Genomic DNA, 15,943 nt, shown 5'->3' with positions numbered 1-15,943 from the left:
CATACCCAGATGCGGACTGCAACCAAGAATCCAGTTATCTATGCATGATTTCGCCTTTTTCTCCTCGCCAGTTCCTCTGAGCGCGGCTATCTTTTGTGCAGCGGCAGGAGTACATAGGGACGGCAGTAGTTGTGCGCATTTGAGTCAGTGGTCAGAGAGCTTTTATCCTGTTTGGATGATATTTTAGATTGTGGATAGCGGCTCTTCCATCATAAATCAGCACTGGAAATCCACTTTTGATTTGTGTTTCTTTTTCTTTTTTTTCATTAAAGAGGTCCACACCTACCCAGCATTAGAGGTGCTCAGAGAATCGCTGCCTAGGAGCTGGCGCAAGGAACCACTCGGTTCACCAGCTCCCTAACCTTTCCTTTTTTTTATTTTTTAGCTATGTGCATTTTAGTTATATAAAAACTGAAGCATACTCTTAATCTACAACACCTTATACAATAAATCTTCCTTTTTCGAAAATATACTGGCTGATATACCCCGAGCTGTCGATATCCTCTCCGGTAATTTTCACTCTACATCCAGTCAGTACTGGACTGAACGAATGCAGCCGAACCGCTTCTTTGTTCTTACATCTTTATGCCTCAAATTATATGCTGCCTGTATCTGCACGGCCAAACGAAAGGGAGCTATGCTATGCATGCCTCCAGGGCTAAGAACTTTATTTCCCTTTCATATTCAGAGCAGAGAAGAGTAGGTGATGCCTTGATCATCTTTATCTGAACATTATTGTACAGTAGTAATAGAACAGTTAGACAGGGGAAAGGGGAAAGGATAAACGACATAGGAATCGTCATGATTGAAGAACAGATGCACCTCGTAGGTAGTCTTTATACCTCTCTTAACCTTGGGTGCACCAGCATAGTGTAATACACAAAAAATCTTCTTTACATGCAACCCCTCTTTGCTTTCCCTCTTACAACCTTTTGCTTTCTCCTAGCCATCCTCAGTAGGAGAGGAAATGAGCTGCCAATGAACGAGGCCCTTACATTTTCTTTATCCTACACCTTCCACTTCTTTCAACAAAGAATCACAGGTTAACAGCACAGAACAGCTTTACGCAACCAAAAGAAAAATCGGGGAAAAAAGTGAGAACGAAAATTGGTGAGCATCCCTTGTGTCAAGTGTCAAACTTTGTCCTTCGCTCTTCCTGTATGGCAGTAACACTGGAGCCTCGTTAGCTGGGGGCCCGTCGTCAGCTACCGGCCGGGGATCCGAATCCTACAGCTCGGTCTCGGCGGGCCAGGGGCTCGAGGCGATGCGCGCGTAGACGAACTGGTTCCAGGTGTCGGGCAGGCCCGGGAGGCACCAGTGGATGCAGTCGGCGTACGTCTTGGGGTCGGCCTGCTGCTCGGGGGTGAGCAGCTTCCCCTGCCGGAGCGTGTGCACCGAGGTGTGCGCGTCCTTGCGGAGCTCCGACAGCGCCGTGATGTCCACGAAGTGGACGGGCACGCGGCGCAGCGTCGGGAGCACCTCCAGCGCGCCGGCGTAGAGGCGCCAGTCCGTGCCCACGTCCAGCGACGTGCTGCGGTTCGTGATCGGCAGCGTCTCCATCGCGCACTTGATCCCGCCGTGGTTGCCCCACGCCTCCGGCCTGCTCAGTCAGAGATGCAAAAGCGAGTGACCCGTCAGCACGCGATCAGGGAGGATTAGATAGTTCACACTTGACACCAGGAGCATCAGAGTACTGACGCCGAGTTTAGCTGCGTTACTGTACATGCCCAGTAGTGAATAAATTGATCATGGCACGTACATATTACTGCCATTATTACTGCATGTGAAGCCTTGGTCGTCCATTCTTTATCGAGATTCCACGGTGATCAAAATAACTTTGCAGATGGAAGGAACACTACACGAATCTCTTTGCGTAAGAGACATAACCATAAAAAAGATCGAAACGATGCAGTGGCAAGGCTGTTAGTATGAATATTTCTGCTGTTCATCTTGCTGGGGGGCAGAATTATCGAAGTGGACAGGAGTATCGATCGCATTGTCTTTTGTCATTAACCTCTACTTTAAGGTGTCGCTGTTCCTGCGCGGGGCTCGAGAAATTGGAATTGTATCGTATGCTACCTGTTTAGTCTTAGGTAGGTGGGTCCACATCGAGATACATGCCTATGGGTGGGCCTAGGATTTTATATGGTCCACCTGCATCACCAGATCTTCCCATCTCCACATGTACTAGCGGATTGGCTCCGTTTTTTTGGTTACAGCTTGATTAAAAAAAATAAATTAGATTAACTATTTTGAACAGCTCAATATTTATTTATGAATTTATTAATATTTAATATATTCATTTAATTATGATAAAAACAATGGTATTTTATGCATGTACATAATTTTAACATGTAGATGATAGTAATACGAAACTAACTAAATTTGTTTCATATTTTTGAGTTTTAGATATTTTTCTTTGCATTTTAGATTATTTCAGATGATTTATCAATATAAGTATTATTCATTTCGCTATTTTTTTGAAATCTCAAAAAAAATTATATGTATGTATATATATGTATACATATATATGCCTACAGTAACTTAATCTTATACTTGCTCTGCTTCTTGGCCTTTTAATATATGTAATAGACTAACAACTCCATTTGAACGAGCGTTTTCTCTGGAAAAAAAATGCAGGCTTATCCTGGCCTATTCCCGTCGCAATTGGGGTCCAACGCTGTCTGAAGTCTAAACTATCATAATGCATTTTCATATCTGTATGTTACGTATGAATTGGTCGCATTTCAACCTACGTCAACCATATTTTATCGACGGCATCTAACCTGAAAGTTCACGGAAGTTGTTTTTAGTCCACTGCGCATATCCTGAAATGCAACCCGGGGCCAGGTTAGAGATTTCTCGTCCCAAAATTGGCTCGGCAAATACCGTAGCAGACTACGATGCGTCGATGCCAGTACTTGACACATCTGCTACAGTCGATACTCGATCGGGTAGTATGGTCGGTCGAATTGGTTGTGCCTACTTGGCCATGTGAGCGGATACCATGTTGCTTCTACACTACACGAGTGAAGGCGGCTTGTACTACACCTCTGAAGGTTCAACGGTCTTTCTCAGCACCTAACCAGGCAAATCAAGCGTCACTGCTGGCTAGGTGTAAGATCTAATTCACCATCAGTGTCGCTAGTTTCCCCTCTCAAAGGCAGCGCTCATCGCTCTTGCAGCACCTGATTGACGACAGAGGTGTGCCACTGTGCGGTTTGGGTGCAGGTCGCGGTCCTCGTCTTGGTAAACCAAAACCCAAGGAACCATGCTATCATCACGGAACGAAATGCAAATCCACAGAGAATTTGTGAAGTAGTACGTGGTAGCAGGCAGGGGGAGGGGGTGGCCTACGTGATGTGGTTGGGCGACATGCCCATGAAGAAGATGGTCGTCCTGTTGGGGTCGATGTTCCTGTCCACCCATTTCGCCCACGTCTTGAGCACCTCCTTGTACGCCACGGGCCGATCCACCTCGGCGTACTCGGTGTCGCCCTTGTCGAACGACCCCTTCCTGCCAATCCCATCAGAAATTCAGGGGGGACGCGTGCACGCGCAATGTCAGCCATGGATCAGCTTACAGACAATGGATGTAAGAGCACAGCAGCAGCAGCAGCAGCAATACTGACAGGACTTTCATGTCGAGCGTGTTGAGCCACCAGATATAGGTGTTGAAGATGAGGTAGTCGACGCCGACCCAGTTGCGGGCGTGCTTGGCGATGGAGTGCCACTGGATGACGCGATCGGGGACGCTGTGCACCTTGGGGTTGTCGGAGTTGGACTCCACCAGGAAGGGCGCCCAGTAGAACTCCACCGTCGCGTTGTACTCGTGCGCGTAGAACACGTTGCTGGAGCCGTTGTTGACGAACTTGGTGAGCGTCTTCTGGCCCTTGGGGATCACGGATTGGACCAGGCACACCATCGACTCCCATTGGTTGCGGTTCAGCGAGTCCCCCACGAACATCAGCCGCTTGTTGCGCAGCCGCTCCAGCAAAAGCCGCGCGTCGAACCTGCACGCACCCTTGCGTTTCGTTAGGCTTTTTAGCAGCTCCAAATCCGCCGCACCATCCACGGACCATGGATGCATGGCCATGACCTGGCTTAATTTAATTTGCTGAAACAGAGCAGTATGTTCTATTCACGTCAAGTTGTGTGCAGCTGTTTCCCAGTTGGAATAGCGAATATTTTTGCGTGCCTGATCGAGTTTTGTATTCGCTGCTGCAGCTGACATGTGCTTAGACTAATACGGCTGTACACTAAGTCATTTACACTCCAGTCGAATTAATGTATCTGACACGCTGACCTTTTATTTCTCCGTGTTCTTACAAGTGAGTTTTTTTTTGTAGTAAAAAGAAAAGAGTAGTGTACTTTGACTACTTGTGCGTATGGAAGTGACGTTTGCAGAAAACGGTAAAAGCCGGCATCAGTTTCTCAAACCGACGATGATCACCGGCCGGCGCGCATCGCTGAGAGTGAAAACGAGGCATTTCGCCGTGCGCTCCGGCAGACACAAACCCCCAATTACAATGCCGCCGAGTCACTCGGAAAACGCAAGGAGACGATCAGAGAGGGGGGGGGGGGGGGTGGCAAAAACGTACCGGGGGAGGTCGCAGTCGGTCGGCTGCCAGCGCCACTTCTGGTACGAGTCGTCGCGGCGGCCGTTGCGCATGCAGGTGACCTGCTCGGTCAGGAACTCGCACTCGCCCTCCTTGTACACGGGCGCGTTCACCTCGTCGTACACCCAGTTGCCGCGGTACATGTCGCACGTCTCCGGCACGCTCACCACGGTCCGCAGCGCCGCCGTCGCGGCCGCGGCCTTCGCTGACGACGCCTTCTCGGCCGCCTCCTCGTCTGCCCGCCTCTTCGCCTCGTCCGCGCCGCCTCCCGTCACGGTCGGGAGCGTCACGTCCCTGTCCTTCTCCTGCCCCTCGTCCACCTTGTCCGCGCCCGCGTTGGCAGTGTTGGCATTGGCATTGGTCTTGGCCGCCGCCGCCGCCTCGCCCGTGCCAGTGCTGTTGCCGGCCGCCAGCATGGCCCCCGAGGAGGGAGCTTCGAGGACCCGGACGATGACCTCCTCCCCGCGCTTGGCGAGGGTGTTGACGGCGGCGTGCGCGGCGGCCTCGGCCTCCTGCAGGAGGTGGAGGTCGGGCGCCTTGGCGCGGATCGCGCCGGCGCTGAACTGGAAGTCGGTGATGGACTTGATGTCCTCGTTGTACAGGAACGTGGCGAAGACGAACAGCGCGAACACCACCGCGGCGAGCGACAGCGGCGCGCCGTTCTTGCGCGCGGCCACGCCGGCCCCAAGCGCCGCCTGCTTCATCGCGAACGGCGCCGACGCAAACACCGACTTGCGCCGCTGCTGCATCTCCGGAGTACTCGGGTGGCCTCCCGCTCCTGCGCTTTAAAGAAACTTACCACTCCCGGCCGCCGCCACCGGGGCCTTTTTGGGGTGGCGTGCACACCCACGAAAGATTGAGGGAGTGAAAAGATAGCTTCTTTGCTCTGATTTCCTCTTCCCCCTCTCCCTCTCTATGAGGTTGAGAGATGAAACGGTGGAGCTCTTGCTTGCTGCGACTGCGTGCCTCCCGTCCTTCTCCCCTGGCTCTCTCTCTATATATGTCGCCGATCCCTTTACGGGTTTGGTGCCCTTTTGTTGGATGCGTGCCTTTCCTTTGCTTCACTTTGGTATGTTTGGTTTGGTTCGCCTGCTTCTGCTGCTTTCTTCTTTTATGGTTGCCGGATCTCTCCTCTCCACCAACACTTATAAGTTCTAACTCTATTTTCTAGCATGGCTCTGCTTCTCCTTCCTATGTCTAGAGAGAGAAATAGAGAGGGTGCTGGGTGGGTCAAATGAGTAACATGCAAGATTGGAAAGCTTCCCGGGGGTGGGGGGGGGGGGGGAGGTGGTTGGAGGTTATACATGCTGCGTGTGTATTCTAGTGTTCAGTTGTTGCTTGTTCTTGGTACATTTCTTTTCTTCCTTCTCGTTCGGCACGGGATGGACGTAGGCGTCGTTGTATGTATGGTCGCGAGTATTTGTTTATGGTATGGATGGAGTGGGTAGACCGTGGCTGTCTCGCCTGGGGTGGGAGCGAAGGAGCTTGGCGAGACGGGGAAGCAATGTCGACTGAAGCTAGAGGTCTCATCTTGATTAGGGCAAAACTGGGTGAGGCATCGATCAGAGCAGGGTGCGGGGGCAGGTCAGGTTATACCCAGTTTCACTCTGAAATATATGTTACATACACGTTTAGCGGGTTTATTAAAAAAATATTATCTTTTTAGATGAAATTTTTAGTAAACTAATGTATATATGTAAATATTATCATATTATGCTATGTCTTGTGAATCTTATATGTAATTTTTTTATTAATTTGTACATTATGGCAACTGTTATCTCCTAATTAAATTTGATCTAGAGCTTTTAACAATTTAACCAGAGCGAGACGTGACGGATCGGATCAAAATCGGAGCTCCATGAGGAAGGGCAAGGCAAGAAAAAATTTCACGCGGTCCTAAATCAGGGCAGGATGGAGCGGGACGAGGGACATGCGAGTGGTGGTGAGTGGAGGCAAAACCCGTCCTCACGCTGCTACGTCACTGCCCCTTTCTTATTGTTTTAAAGATCCTTGAGGTATTTGGATGTATCACCACGCAGATATCATATGCTCAGTATATATTCTTTAGACATCAGTGATAATGATGGACTGAGGATGTTAACAGAGAATGATGTGTTAGCTGCCAGACACCATAGTTTAAATAGTATTGCTTCAGGGAAATCACAATTCACAAGCAACTATGCGATTATTCGCGTTTATTTGTTCAGAACATATTTTTCCTTAGATTCGGACTAGTTCGTAACTTTGCATGTCCTAACGGAGAATACTGAATATGCTGAGATATACTCGGTTTTTGAACCACTTACAGGGAGAGCAAAAATGATCAAGCTCTTGAAGAGATGATGTTAGTCATGGTCAAGAGATGGTATGATAACTTCAATCACAATTAATATATGTGGGACAAAGTGGAGGTAGCCTTGACAAATTCCAAAAATGTTGCTTTCTATCATAGTCTGTTGTCCTGTTTCTATAGGCCAACGCATTTTTTTTTTCAATTTTATTCATGTTTTCTGTGGGCGCTTAAATAATCTCCAACGTTTTATTTTGGGAAATGAAATAATGACCAACGTTCTGAAGCTAGTTCTTCTTGCATGGCAGTTAGTACGCACAAGAATTGATATCCCTGTCGATTTGGCCTTCTGCTTCGACTTCCAAATCTCATCCGTTTGAGACTTGCCGTCCATCAGTCTCTGTCTTTTTTTTCCTGAATGGGGTGGGATTTATATTAAACTGGAAGCACATTACACCTCTAACTTACAACCAAGTCTCTAGAGAAAAAGGAAATAAAAAAGAACATCCGGGGCAACCTTCTCCATAGCAACCTTCTCCATGGAGCATCCCATCGATCGACGTAACACTCCACCATAGGGACACAATGATGTAGCCGCTGACGTAGAAGCTCAACCCCTCCAGTCAACATTGGCGACGAGCCCCAAACCTTAGAAGAAGTCGCAAGAGCCAACGCCCCAGGCCAACTGCCAGGAGCATCTGACACGTTGAATGAATATCGGCGTAACCATCATCGAATTCGATCGAGGAAAACAAATCAAACGCCACCAGAGCGAGGTCCGATGACCCAAAGCAGATCGGACTTCATCGGAGCAACCCCTGACGACCTAAAGATAGGAACAAACACCCAGGGGATCAAGAGAATCCCCCAAATTTAGAAACCCTACCTACAAACCTATCATAGTTGTCGATGGAGAGCTCATGTAGGCTGAAGACGCCACCAAAGAGAAGCATGATATAGACACGGTGCAGATCCAAACGCTACTGCACTTCCCTCACCGCCAACTCCCAAATCTGGAGCTCCTCAAACAAACTCCTACAAACCAGTGATCCGGCAAGATCCGCAGCAGGCCGATCGACCAGAAACAGCCCATCGACACGCAACACCATCGACAAAAACACCGGTGATCTAGTAGACAATACCCATACACATACCCATATACAAACCTAACAGAAACATATACATGTATGCATACGTAGCACCTATCACACCTACACATCCACGAGTGCCTATGCCATGGCCACCTGTACCGGTGGCACCGGCCCCCACACGTCCACGGGGTCCCCTCTCGCCTTTGCCACTCACATTGCGATGAGTAGGGATGGGGTCCCTGGTAACACAAGGGCGGCGACACCATGGCAAGGGCTCGAACGTAGAACAGAGCGAGACTGGGGAATATGAGAAGCTTTATTAATAGGTTCAAGGGGAAATCTTTGAGTTCCCCTTGAACTGAGCTATTCCGGGTCAGCCACATAAAGAAGAATATGGGTGGTGTAAGCTTGCCTTCGATTCTTCCGGACTACGAAACAGGTCAACCCTTGAGCAGTACTGAGGGGCACTCAGCGGACCACCTCCAAGGTCACCGACGATGATTCCATCGACGAGAACAGCAACGGAGATTGCGAAGGCCATGGTAGTGGCAGGAGATGCAACACCCACACAAACCTCCGGTATTTCGGTCCTACCGGTCACCTCTGGTATTTGGTGTTATCGGTAAAAAATGGCTGAAATTATTCAAATTTGAATAAATTTTGAATAAATTTATTGATTTTAGTCATTTTCTGTCCAAATTTTTGAAGAATTTCGAACTGAAATTTTTCGATTTTTGGTCTTACCAGTGCCCTCCCCCCTGATGTTTTTTAAATCTAAACCTTTTTCCATGGCTCCAGGTCACGTTGGAGAAGAAGGCGTTGAGCTCGCGGATGCCCAGCGCGGGAGAGCCACACCATCTCCTCTAGCGCGCGCCGCCCGGCCTCGTGGCCGGCCGACGACGACAGCCCCCGTGCACGCCCACCGTGCGTTCCCATCCATCACCACTGTGGGGCACCCACGGGGCTACAACGAGGCTCAGTGCGGTCGGGCGAGTGGCAGGACGAGCGATGCGATGTGATGGCCGGTGGTGCGGTATGGTGCAGCAAAGGGCGGCGGCGGTGGAGGCCGACGGTGGCTGCGGCATCAGAGACCGACGTGGTGGGCAGAGGCGTCGAGGAATCTAGAACTATACTTTCACTATACAAGGGAAGGGTTCCTCACCCTGCTGGTGGCGAGCCGGAGATGGAGGGGAGGGGCCGGATCCGGCTTGCGACGGAATGGAAGGCTTCTCAAGATCTTCTTTTTAGTGTAGCACGAGGCTATCCGAGAGGCCAAACGGATTACTCTATCTATAGTTAAGTATAAGCGAAGTGCTATTTTCAGATATTTCTATCACTTTCATAAAAAGATATATCTACTCAGTTATTCTCTAAAATTGATGCTTTATTTGCATCAAGAAACATTATGCAGAGAGATCGATCTGGGAAGGCACTGAAACTTCTTGGACCTAGCTCCTGAGCATCATCTTCATTAGTCTCTGGTATCCCTCGTGGTTCAGGAAGGTTCGATACTCCCAATCCATCTACTTCATCATGAGAGTTTTCATGTTCCTTGGTTGTTAGTAACTTACACTGGCCTTTAGGTCTCTGACAACACCACAGAATTCCCTGCGGAAATTGTCTGTTATAGAAGTGAGCCGCAGTTACATTCCTCCTTCAGACATGTGGCTTCATTGCAGCATGGGGATCCCTCATATTGCCGTGTTCAGAAATCCTCACCTGCCGGTAGCTATCACAGTTCCTCAGTGTCCTCAAACTCTCTCGTGTGTGCCAGCCGGTATAGCATCTCTATTCTGTTTAGGTGGATCCTCTTAGTACTATCACAACTATTTGTTTTTGTCGTCCAAGAACACATGTTTTAGTGTGGTCATTACAGAGTACAGAGACCATTTACAGATTAGGTTTTGCATTGTAACGATCGATCTGACACAGGCTTCACCTCAGCCTTCAAATGTTCGACACTGCAGCCACCGGGTGTTCTTGACAAAAGTATACAGAGCCACTAGGTCGAGACAAGCTTTAGTCCGAAACTCCAAATACCACACTCCACATAAGCTTCTATAGGTACCAAACAAACATCGATTTTGTAGTCAAGGAGATCCAGTTCTGTCCTTCAGCTCTGTGAACTGTGAAGATATTCGGGGTCCAATATAACTGCATGAACACAAAGTCGTACTGAGCTTGGTCTGATTAAGATCGATGGAGTGAAAAGGAGCATTTATGAAGTCAACTAGTAACATAATTTGGTCATAATTGCGTCCAGGAGAAAGACCAGGACCAGCTTAATGGATTGCGTCCCCTCACTATGATGGCGAGTTATCACTACTCACCTGATACTGATCACTGCTATTTTATCCTTGATGCCATGTTGCCTACGAAAATATTCATCATGATCTTTTTATTCCTTTTTCTTTTTTCTCTTTTGCAAAATAACAGTATCCATGTTCTGTGCAGACGATGATCACTTCTATTTTATCCTCTAATCATGAAATAATTTTTGAAGCACAGCAGCAATCTAAAAGAGTAGCTAGCTAGTTAGCCATGCATGGTTAACGATGGTAAATCTTTCTACTTCCTGAAAGAAAAACGACACTCCTCTTATATCTAACTTCCAATTTTGTTTTTTTGGGCCTTATTTCTATATAGAATTAGCATCCCCTCGCCTATTTTATCATCAGACATCAGTCAGCTGGACGGTGGCTCATGTTAACCTAGCATTGGGGCCAACATGTGGAGGATAAGATCCACGATCATGGGAGAGATGATCTCTGCTGCCCATCAAGTGCATCAGGCCCATCTGCCGTTAGGAACATCTTCTCACAAGAGTACGGGTACTGTAAACTGAAACAAGGTTACACGACTCGTGACGTCGGAGTCGCGTGTTCATCTCTGCACCTGGACTTCTTCGGAGTCGCGTGTTCATCTCTGCACCTGGACTTCTTCGGAGTCGCGTGTTTTCTTCCGTCGTCAAGCGTGCGAACCTACAAGGTATGATGCGTCGGGAGCTTAAAATCATGCAATTCCCGTGCCACCTAATTTCGATAACTGCATATCCAAGTCATACAATTCCAGTGCGACCTAATTTCGATAACTGCATATCCAAATCGATGAACAGCCACCAAAAGTTAGTTTGGTGAGTCTCTTTTGGAAATCGTAGAATAGAAACTATGGCGATTTGTCTATGCTCTTAATAATGTTCTTTGGTTTAACTAGAAGTTGATGGAGTAAGTACATCTGGATCCCTTTATTTGGTTTGTGTACGGTTGAACAAAACCATGCAACGCGAGCTCAATCATTCAGTATTCTAGCTACATGTAGGGTACTCGCGAACACTGGCATTGGTTGAATCGCAATCATATGTTTGATCTGATGTACCAAATGTAAAGACCATAACAACCTCAAAATCTATGAAAGACATACTAGATGCTTTCTGGTACTAACAGAGATCAATATATTTGAGAATATGTTGCTTCTGAACAAATTGAAAAGCTCACCCGACACACTATGAAATGTACAGCATCTCCCTCGTTACTTTGCTAGCTTTTTGCGAAGAAAATATTAAGCTATATGCACCAATCAGTTCACTCAAAAGACAAAATTGATGGGAAAATATGATCAATTTATTTATACTTTAACATTTCCCTCACTTAGAGGCTTTCTTAGGTCTTAGACGTGGTAATAGGAGTCGGTTGTAATTTTTTGTTTAATTGCATCCGTCAAGACTAACTCAAAACATATGACTCTCATTCATAATGAGTTGAATGCATCAATCAGTTCACTCAAAAGATTAAGCTGATAGAAAAATATGATCAATTCACTTATACTTTAACCGCAAACTCTTAACTAATAATCTTCTCAGTCAAGGTTTCGAAATGTGCTTCTTTTGCAACTCACGAGTCAACAGAAATATTTCTTCAGAGCGTTCTGAGTGTGCCTCTCTCAGCTAGTAGCAGCACCTACCGCAGGCCGGCCGTTTTTGTAGGAATGAATTTGTATTTCGATAAACTTTTCAGTAACTCGACATAACTTTGTTTCGGCGAGAATCGACATGAACATTTGATCAACTTCTTCACTTCTGCTCGCAAAACTCAGTAGGCAATCAGCAACTTATTTCCTTTGCGCGCTAGTTCCATATATTTTTCCCTTACAGCATTGCTCTTTCTGTCGCCATTTTCCATTAGTTTGTACTTATTACACAGTCGTTAGCACGAAGACAGTTGCCTATACCATACCCAAAGACCGGTACCTGCAACAAGAGGTGCTGATATATGTAACAGCATGTATCCGACGAATGCACAAGTGTACTGTGTAGGCTCTTGCATAGTGTATGGTCCACCCGCAGTGTGCTACCGCATCACCAACCAATCTTCTCAGACAACTACCTCACATGTCGATGGCAGCTAGTATTTGTCTGATCGATCAGTTGATCGCTTTGTATATGTTGATGGATGGATGGATGGATGGATGGATGATGTAAAGTTACATATGCAAGGGACTCATCTGTCTAGCTTAGGGATTTAACAAAGTGGAATGTAAGCAACCTATGTTAGCTTCCTTCGAGCATTGTACTAGCAAAGGATAAAAGAGAAGCAAAAGTTGGGACTTGGGAGTCAGGGAGAAGCTTATTAGAAAGGAGGAATCAGACCAGATGGCCGGGGAGAGATCGTTTTCTCTTCAAGCTAGAGCAATCCCGATTCCAAAGTCCTAACTAAACATTAGCTCGCGGGTAACTTTCTCTCACTAGCACTGATTTATTTGTTTGTTAATTTCGATATCGATAAATTACCTTCAATCTGTGTTCTTCCGTGTCACACGAGTAAGACATTCATTCATTTCATTTGATCCCATTCACACGAAGCCATCGCCGCCGCCGCCGTCACCACCACCACCACTAATATGAACAAGGGTTCCCGATCTTCCGAAAGGTTCTGGTAACTCTCGATTTGGTGGAAACGAGACACAAGTCGATCCGGCTTCCGAACAACACGATCCGAAACCCCGCAATCGCAGCTCCACGTCTCCTCTGGTTATCAACCGGCGTTGCACGGTTGACCTCGCCAAGAAGGCTAAAATCCTTGCCTGTGAATCGAAGAACACAAGCAAGAACAAGGAAGAATGCAACCAAATTGCAGATGAATGATTAATCTCACGAGTTGGGGTCTCACAAACCGACGAAACGGCGAAACTGTTCTTGACAGAATAATCTAAGCAAAACCCAATCCTAATTAGGGCGGCGACTACTGTATATAAAGGATTAGGGTCGGCCAAGGACCCCTAGACGCATCCCTAATGGACTCCAACACGATACATGGCCCAACGGACCAAAAACGGTGACGCAGCACCGGGACAGATTCTGGACGCTGAATTGTTTCGACGTTTCCCGTTGACTCAGAAGGAATTTGGACCTCAAACCAACGCCATTGGTTTCCTTATGAAATTATCTTTCCAACCATATGTGAATCGTCGAAAACGGAGTCCGGATGCGTCCTGGGCGTCCGTTTTATTGCTCGCTGGTCCTGGAGGCCGAGGCTGATTCGGACTCGAGTTGGACTGGACCTCCTGCTGTTGTTGGACGTCCTAGCTGCTCCTCCACGCCTCCAAGCCTTCCTCTATGTGTTTCCTTGTCCTCTTCATGATTCCTAAACAACACATAATCATTAGGTAGTAATCTATTCTCAAAATTATATAAAGAGTTGCTTAGGAACGAGCTCACCTCTAAATTTAATTGTCGTGCGCGAGCTCTTGTGATTGGACCTTGAAAGTTCAATGGAGGATCATTGTATGTATCCGAGGGAGTGATGTCCTCATCATCCTCCCCCTCTTGAATTGGAGTCGTCCTCGACTCAAGCTCATCATCGGCTCCCAAGTAAGGTTTCAAATCTGCAATGTTAAAAGAAGGACTAACCTCGAACTCGGGTGGCAACTCAAGTTTATATGCATTATCATTTATTTTCTCAATTATCTTATAAGGACCAGCAGCTCTTGGCATTAATTTAGACTTACGCAGCTCTGGAAACCTATCTTTTCTTAAATGTAACCACACTAAATCACCCGGTTCAAGTTTGACTTCTTTCCTACCTTCACTACCAGCAATTCTATACTTTTCATTCATCTTTTCGATATTTATTTTAGTTGTTTCATGCAACTTACGAATAAAATCAGCACGTGCACTAGCATCACTATGTGTTCTTTCAGTGGTAGGTAAAGGCAAAAGATCAATAGGAGCGCGAGGGGTAAAACTATACACTACCTAAAAAGGACTTACCTTGGTGGTAGAATGTGTTATCCGATTATAAGCAAACTCCACGTGGGGCAAACATTCTTCCCACATCTTCAAATTTTTCTTCAAAATAGCTCTCAACATGGTACCCAAAGTGCGGTTCACTACCTCCGTTTGGCCATCAGTTTGTGGGTGGCAAGTAGTAGAAAACAATAGTTTTGTACCCAACTTATTCCATAGAGTGCGCCAAAAGTGACTCAAAAATTTAGCGTCGCGACCTGAAACAATAGTAGAAGGCATACCATGCAAGCGAACAATCTCTTTGAAAAAGAGGTCAGCAATATAAACGGCATCATCACTTTTATGACAAGGTATAAAATGTGCCATCTTAGAAAAACGATCCACAACAACAAAAATGCTATCCCTCCCCCTCTTAGTCCTAGGCAATCCCAAAACAAAGTCCATCGAAATATCTGCCCAAGGAATAGAAGGAACAGGAAGAGGCATATACAAACCATGTGGATTCAAGCGAGACTTAGCCTTTTGACATGTGGTACAGCGTGCCACGAACCGCTCAACATCTCTCCTCAGCTTTGGCCAAAAGAAATGTGTGGCCAACATATCCTCCGTCTTCTTAGCACCAAAATGTCCCATCAATCCTCCTCCATGTGCTTCCTGCAACAACAAAAGACGAACGGAACCAACTGGAATGCATAGACGGTTAGCTCTAAACACAAATCCATCATTGATCACAAACTTGTTTCATGTACGTCCCTCTTTACATCTTTAACTTTTCTGAAAACGGAGTTCGTATGCGAAAGTTATGCCCGATTTGAGAAACGACTCCGAATTAGAGGACAAAACGGGAAGAAAGTGGGGAAAATATGCGACGGAGGCTAGGGTTTGATGGAAACGGTGGGGGAAAACACACGAACTGGACTCTAACACGACCTAACCAGCAACAAGACCTTGACCAGGACACAAACTCAACACGACGAACTCTGAAACTGAAATATGCAAAAGCTAAAGGCGCGGAAGGGTTGTAGGACAGGAAAAAAAAACGATATGGCAGTGGACTATGGAACGAAGGCGAAAACACTCGAAACTAAGGGTAGATATGAACCTGACGGTATACCTGAAGCTCTGAATACCACTTAATATGAACAAGGGTTCCCGATCTTTCGAAGGTTCTGGTAACTCTCGATTTGGTGGAAACGAGACACAAGTCGATCCGGCTTCCGAACAACACGATCCGAAACCCCGCAATCGCAGCACCACGTCTCCTCTGGTTATCAACCGGCGTTGCACGGTTGACCTCGCCAAGAAGGCTAAAATCCTTGCCTGCGAATCGAAGAACACAAGCAAGAACAAGGAAGAATGCAACCAAATTGCAGATGAATGATTAATCTCACGAGTTGGGGTCTCACAAACCGACGAAACGGCGAAACTGTTCTTGACAGAATAATCTAAGTAAAACCCAACCCTAATTAGGACGGCGGCTACTGTATATAAAGGATTAGGGTCGGCCAAGGACCCCTAGACGCGTCCCTAATGGACTCCAACACGATACATGGCCCAACGGACCAAAAACGGTGACGCAGCACCGGGACAGATTCTGGATTCTGACTTGTTTCGACGTTTCCCGTTGACTCAGAAGGAATTTAGACCTCAAACTAACGCCATTGGTTTCCTTATGAAATTATCTTTCCAACCATATGTGAATC

General features: G+C 46.9%; 1 protein-coding gene across 1 annotated transcript; it reads right to left on the bottom strand.

The window, feature by feature from the left end:
• Nucleotides 1-805: 805 nt before the first annotated feature.
• Nucleotides 806-5,879, bottom strand: LOC133912267 (xylan O-acetyltransferase 6-like). Its single transcript, XM_062354926.1, has 4 exons — nucleotides 4,601-5,879; nucleotides 3,632-4,012; nucleotides 3,358-3,516; nucleotides 806-1,600 (listed from the first exon to the last, which is right to left on the bottom strand). Exons 1-4 carry the CDS (start codon nucleotides 5,365-5,367, stop codon nucleotides 1,228-1,230), a joined length of 1,680 nt encoding a protein of 559 aa, XP_062210910.1. The 5' UTR covers nucleotides 5,368-5,879; the 3' UTR covers nucleotides 806-1,227.
• Between the last annotated feature and the right edge of the window lie 10,064 nt (nucleotides 5,880-15,943).

This window comes from Phragmites australis, chromosome 3 (assembly GCF_958298935.1).
Source record: "Phragmites australis chromosome 3, lpPhrAust1.1, whole genome shotgun sequence".
In the NCBI taxonomy this organism is placed as follows: domain Eukaryota; kingdom Viridiplantae; phylum Streptophyta; class Magnoliopsida; order Poales; family Poaceae; genus Phragmites; species Phragmites australis.
Note: the sequence above shows the minus strand (reverse complement) of the source record. Positions and strands in the feature narration are given on the sequence as shown.